Source organism: Phasianus colchicus, chromosome 39 (genome assembly GCF_987193195.1).
Source record: "Phasianus colchicus chromosome 39, bPhaCol1.hap1.1, whole genome shotgun sequence".
Taxonomy (NCBI): domain Eukaryota; kingdom Metazoa; phylum Chordata; class Aves; order Galliformes; family Phasianidae; genus Phasianus; species Phasianus colchicus.
In genome coordinates this window covers 544783-550963 of record NC_143474.1, presented here as the reverse complement: position 1 = coordinate 550963, position 6181 = coordinate 544783, and the positions used below count along the sequence as shown (strand labels likewise).

Below are 6181 nucleotides of genomic sequence, written 5' to 3'. Positions count from 1 at the left end.
AAGGCCTTTTTATTACAGCAGACACAGAGATGTCACTGAGTGCGGCACAACCCCTGGGACACAGATGGCAGCTCCAACAGGGAGAGGGAGGTACAGCCTGCATGGGGACAGCATTGTGGGGATCCAAGAGGGAAATGCAGTCAGTGAGAGCTGATAAGCGGATAGAGACAGCACCAGGCAAAGATGGGAATTAATGCAGACGGAGGAGAAAGAGGCCTGTGGAAGAGGAGGGATGCTTGTGGCCACATGTGTGGTCAGTGCTGGTCTGGCTGGGGGTGTGGGAGGCACGGGAGGGAGCTGACTGCCCACCAGGACCCAGGGCTACAACCTCAGGACAAGATGCTCCAACTGATTCAGCTGAATCCCATCCCTATGGGATGTAAAGGGCTGTCCAGCAGAGCCAGGTAGCTGCAGGGAGATGTGTGGGGGGAAGGAGCCCCCCAGCAGCACAGGGGCCTTCTGCTGCTAAGGGTGCTGCGTGGGGCTGGGGGCTCACAGCTGCACTGCACGCTCAGGACCCAGCAGAGGGGACTTTTCAAGAAGGAGAACCAAAATGGGAATTCCTGCCCCGTCTTCATTTTCCTACCCTTAGGATGGGGACTGGAGAAATGGGAGAGGAGCTGCCTATGTTGACACATCACTGAGACTGCTGTACTGTAGCTCAGGAGGTGAGCAGGTTTGTGAGCAGCATCCTCATGTTCCATCAGCCTCTCCTCACTCGGTGGACAGAATGAGCATCAGCTCTGTCGATCCCATTCAGGCTTTCTGATATGTCTGTTTATGCCTGCAAAGACAGGCGTGCACACAGTACTGCCCTGCAAACAGGCAGTTTCCTGGCAGGCAAAGATGGGTGCACTGACCTTGGGGCGGTGAGTGTGCGTGCAGCAAGGAAAAGAAGGAAAAGACACGAGACAGGGAAACAGCAGGCAGGGAAGACGATCTGCAGGCAGCTGGGCTGTGATCAGGGAGTGAGAGGAAAAGAAAAACAGAAATGTTGTCCAGGGGGACGACTCAAGAGACAACCACATAGGATTCCCCTCCAAGCTGGCTCCTTCTGAGCAAGCCCCCTGCATCCTCTCCCACCCAGAAATACCTCTGCCTTCATGGCAGTGGTGCCCAAGCACGAACCCCCTCCTCTGCAGCCAGAGCAGAGCAGGGCTGCATCTCTCCAGGCGTGAGCTCAGCTCCTTCTGCAGCACACGGGGGCTGAGAGCAGCTGCTCGGGGCTGTGTCCTGCAAAGGCTGTGAGGCTGGGAAAGAGCTGACATTCTTTTAAGGAGATGCCATCGTTAGGGCACTTGGCTCTCTCTCTAAGACAGATGTCTTTCCAAGCTGTGAGCTGCCCTGCAGGATGCAAATCTTTCCCTGAAAGCCTTACCTGAAAGCCCAGGGAGATGAAGTGGGGAGATGCAAAGAGAGATGTCACATTCCAAAAGGAAAACCAAGCATTCCTGCCTCTTAGCAATGTACCCACCTGGGTGGGTGAGGATTGCTTTCTTTAGAGCCCACGGGCAGAGGCCTCTCCTCTTCCTTACGTATTCAAACCCATGAAAATAATCTCAAATCACGGATCTGAACGATCGTTTCCTTCAGAGAAAGAAAACGTATTGGATTATACGGCAGGAGGAAGGTCACCAAGGAATGGTCCAGGTTGTTGCCAAGAGAAGTCCCACCTAACTTGCCTTTTGTTTCTCCTCTGATGATTACCCATGTCCAGGAGCCACAGATGCCCAACAGCAGCTCCATCAGCGAGTTCCTCCTGCTGGCGCTGGCAGACACGCGGCAGCTGCAGCTCCTGCACTTCTGGCTCTTGCTGGGCATCTACCTGGCTGCCCTCCTGGGCAACGGCCTCATCAGCACAGCCGTAGCCTGCGACCCCCGCCTGCACACCCCCATGTACTTCTTCCTCCTCAACCTCGCCCTCCTCGACCTGGGCTGCATCTCCACCACTGTCCCCAAAGCCATGGCCAATGCCCTCTGGGACACCAGGCACATCTCCTACGCTGCATGTGCTGCCCAGGTCTTTCTGTTCTCGTTCTTGCTGTCAGCTGAATTTTACCTTCTCACCGTCATGTCCTATGACCGCTACGTTGCCATCTGCAAGCCCCTGCACTACAGGACCCTCCTGGACGGCAGAGCTTGTGCCAGCATGGCAGCAGCTGCCTGGGGCACTGGGCTTCTCAATTCTCTGCTGCACACTGCCAACACGTTTTCACTGCCTCTCTGCCGAGGCAACGCTGTGGACCAGTTCTTCTGTGAAATTCCCCACATTCTCAAGCTCTCCTGTTCGTACCCCTACCTCAGGAATCTCAGTCTTATGACATTCAGCGTATTTCTGTTCTTTGGCTGTTTCGTTTTCATTCTGCTTTCCTACGTGCAGATCCTCAGGGCTGTGCTGAGGATGCCCTCTGTGCAGGGACGGCACAAAGCCTTTTCCACCTGCCTCCCTCACCTGGCCGTGGTCACCCTCTTTATCAGCACTGGCTTCTTCACCTACCTGAAGCCCCAGTCCATCTCCTCCCCAGCCCTGGATGTGGCGGTGGCAATTCTGTACTCGGTGGTGCCTCCAGCAGTGAACCCCCTCATCTACAGCGTGAGGAACCAGGCACTGAAGGACGCCATTCGGAAACTGTTGTTGCGGATGTTTTCCAGTTATCGTAACGATTCCATCTCTCTGCCCAGGTGACTTCTAATGTGTCCCATTCTAAGCTTGGGCTTTGTTGTTTGCCATTAGTACGTTCTTTTCTTTAAAACATGTTTAACATTTTCCAACCACTTGTGCTGCTTCTGTTCCCCTCCAATGCTTTCCATTTGTCTCTTCTTTTCCCTCCTTGATCCTATGGAACTTGAGATTCCGGCGTATGCCTCCTCGTGTCTGAGATGAAGTAGCAGCAAAGAAAAGGGCAGTGAGTGAAACCTGTGTTTGACACAGCGAGAAGATATCTTCTGTTGCTCAGAGGTTCTCCACTGCGGAAAGTGGATTCAGCTGGGGGTCCTGATGGATGAAGAGCTGGCCATGAGCCAGCACTGCGCTCTCGTAGCCTGGATGGCCATCGGTATCCAGGGCTGCTCCAACACAGGGGTGTCCAGCAATGAGAGGGAGGTGATTGCACCCCTCCACTCTGCCTTTGCCAGGCTCCATCTGGAGCACTGTGTCCAGGCCTGGAGTCCCTGCACAAGGCAGACACGGAGCTGTTGGCGTGGGTACAGAGGTGCACCACAAATATAAGCAGAGGGCTGTTTAAGGATTGTGGAAGCTCGAATTGTTTAGCTTGGAGAAGGAATGCTCCGGAGAGAGCTCACAGTGATCTGCAATATTGGAAAGGAGCTTGCAGGCAGGAGAGGGACTTCTTGTGCTGGAAGACGGTGATACGATGAGGGCAGATGGATTTAAACTGCAAGAGGGGAAGTTTGTGTTGGATGCTATGAAGAGATCCTTCCCTCAGGGTGGTGGGGCACAGGATCAGTCTGTCCAGAGAATTTGTGGATGCCTCATCTCTGGAGGCATTCAAGGCCGGGCAGCCTGGTCTTGTGGTTGGCAACCCTGCACACAGCAGGAGGGTTGGAACTACATCATCCTTCTGATCTTTCCAACCAAAGCCATTCTATGCTTCTATGATTCAGCGGATAGAACTTGGACGTAATAAAATTTACTTTTACAGAGCTGTGCCTTTTGATTCCCTTTGCTGTCAGCTAGCCACATCCATCTGTGTCCTCACCTAGTTTTTCTCCATGGAGGGAAGCTGGGAATTGGTGTCTAGTGTAACTCTAACCCATATACTAAACTTTTAATCTAACCCTAACTCCTCACCCATAACACAAACTCCTAATCTTAAAGTCTAACCTTAGCCTTTTCTTGTCCTAAATTTCAACCTAAACTCAAACTCTTCCCCCTAAACACCAACTCTTATCACATCCCTCGCCCTAACAATAACTCAAGTGCTGGCACTTCACCTAACACTAAATCTAATCATCAGTGCTAGCCCCAGCCCAAACTCTCATCTTAAACCTAACTCTAACACTGAACCCTATCCCTGATCCTCTGGTTGGCCGCTGGTAATCAAGTGGGCTAAATCAGGCTGCTGCCCTTCCAAGTCAGTTCCAAGACGGATGGAATTCTCAGCATGAGTACAACACAACATGCCTTACAAACAAACGTTTCATAAGAGCTGCTCATCAAGGCCCTGTCATACAGAAGACGTCTCACCATGAGCTGTGGAGAATTCAGGAAGATCCTAACAAGCACTGGAAGATCCAGGAAGGCTTCTGAAGTGCGACTGGTCCAGGAAGCAGCAGCTGGAAGCACATAAGTCTGGGCGAGAGGATTGGGGATATCTGTGAGAAGTGATGTCTGAAGGCCTTGGGAAGTCACTCCAACCACATGTGAGCCCAGAAATTGAGAGAAATATGCATCTAGATGTGAATAAGGAGGAAGAGGAACGAAGGAAGGAAGGAAGGACCCTCCTGTGCAACCAGGGGAAAATGACAAGTTTCCATCGGATGTGCATGGCTCTGCATGTGGGATGTGGGATATTCACTGCAGGCAGTGGTTGTGCTCAGCCATGCCCCATCAGCTGGCTGACCTTGTTCTTCTCCTCTCTTTTTCCTCCCACCCTTCAGTGCCCTTCCAGAAGCATTCATGACTGAGGAGGAAGCCTAATTCTCCTGCAGTGTTGGCTCATTGCTGCAGTGGAAGAGGGAAGAGTTTGTGAGACAAGGGGAGTACTGGGCCAGTGCTTGGCCCTGCTGCTGGATGAAGCACAACTGAATCAACCCCTGATTCAAGGTGTCATGAAAAGGCCAAAACACACGTAGGAAAAAATCTCTGTGTAATAAATGTGTGATAAATAACTCTTCTGAGTTTTGAGGACTTTCCATAAATGCTCATGATTTATTTTCCATAAGCCGTGGACATGTAGCAGCAAGATAATGACTTTTATGTTTTATCTTAACACGGATTCATACAACCATTAAAAAAAAAAAAAATCATTTGTAAGTGACCTTCAGAGATCATTTAGTCCAACTGCCTGAGCATTTCAGGACTAACCAGAGGTGAAAGCACGTCATGTAGGGCTTTATCCAAATGTCCCTTGAGCACCAGAGCTCATGGGGCAAGAACCTTTAAAGGAAGCCCTTCCCAGGGTCTGTTTTGAATGTAGTAAGTTGGAAGATGAAAGAGAAGCAGAGGGTTTTTGTGTCCTGACTCGAGAAAGCGACTGATGTAGGGGCTGCACAGGTAGAGAATGAGGAGGATGACAAACTGGCTGAATGGCTGGGCCAGTCAGAGTGGTGGTCAGTGGCACAAGGTTTTGCTGGAGGCAATAATGGGTCTGATCCTATTTGACGTTTTCATTCATAGTCTGAACTGTGAGGCACTGGAGTTGAGGATGCTGAGTGGAAGAACCACGCCAGGAAAACAGGCCATTAACAGGAAGCCTGACTCCAACACTTCAAGGACCCACTTGGAGGTATTCCTCAGCTCTGAGCATTGGAAGATTAGGGGGACCAAGGCAGATGGGAGAATAATGGAACGCTGTCAGGGCCTGCAGGGATGCAATGAGGAAAGCTAAGGCCCTAAGGCCCCCTTGCAATTAAATCTGTCAAAGGAGATCAGGAGAAAATGGAAAGGCTTTTCAAGTATCTTAATAGCAAAAGGAAGGCTAGGGAAAATGTGGGTCTGCTGCTGAATGAGGTTGGTGCCCTGGTAATGGAGAGCATGGAGAAGGCAGAGTTACTGAGCACCTTCCTTGCTTCTGTCTTTACTGATAAGATTGCTCCTCAGAAATCGCAGACCCTGGAGATAAGAGAGTTTCTGGAGAAAGGAAGACTTCCCCTTGGTTGAGGAGGAGCTGGTCAGATTGCCTATGGAAAATCAATGCACACAAATCAACGGGCATCAACAGGATTCACTCAAGTGCAGCTTGGGGAGCTGGCAGAAGCGATTGTCAAACCACTCTTTCTGTCATCTTTGAAGTGTCTTGGAGAATGGCAGAGGTGCTTGAAGACAGGAGGAAAGCCAATGTCACACCAGTCTTCAAAACAGGCAAGAAGGACAGATCTGTGAAACTTCAGGCCAGTCAGCCTCACCTCTGTCCCTGGAAGGGTGATGGAGCAACTTGAGCTGGATGCCATCTCCAAGCAATTGGAAGAAAAGAAGGTCATCAGGAACAGTCAGAACGTA

At 51.0% G+C, this 6181-nt stretch overlaps 1 protein-coding gene across 1 annotated transcript; it reads left to right on the top strand.

Annotated features, from left to right (window-relative positions):
• The first annotated feature begins 1566 nt into the window (after nt 1–1566).
• Nucleotides 1567–2686, top strand: LOC149913284 (olfactory receptor 14J1-like). Its single transcript, XM_090130227.1, has one exon. The coding sequence runs from the start codon at nt 1700–1702 to the stop codon at nt 2684–2686; it is 987 nt and encodes a 328-aa protein (XP_089986353.1). The 5' UTR covers nt 1567–1699.
• The last annotated feature ends 3495 nt before the right edge of the window (nt 2687–6181 follow it).

Excerpts from the sequence above, each read along its gene's own strand:
- LOC149913284 (XM_090130227.1), top strand. The coding sequence starts at position 1,700 with ATGATTACCCATGTCCAGGAGCCACAGATGCCCAACAGCAGCTCCATC.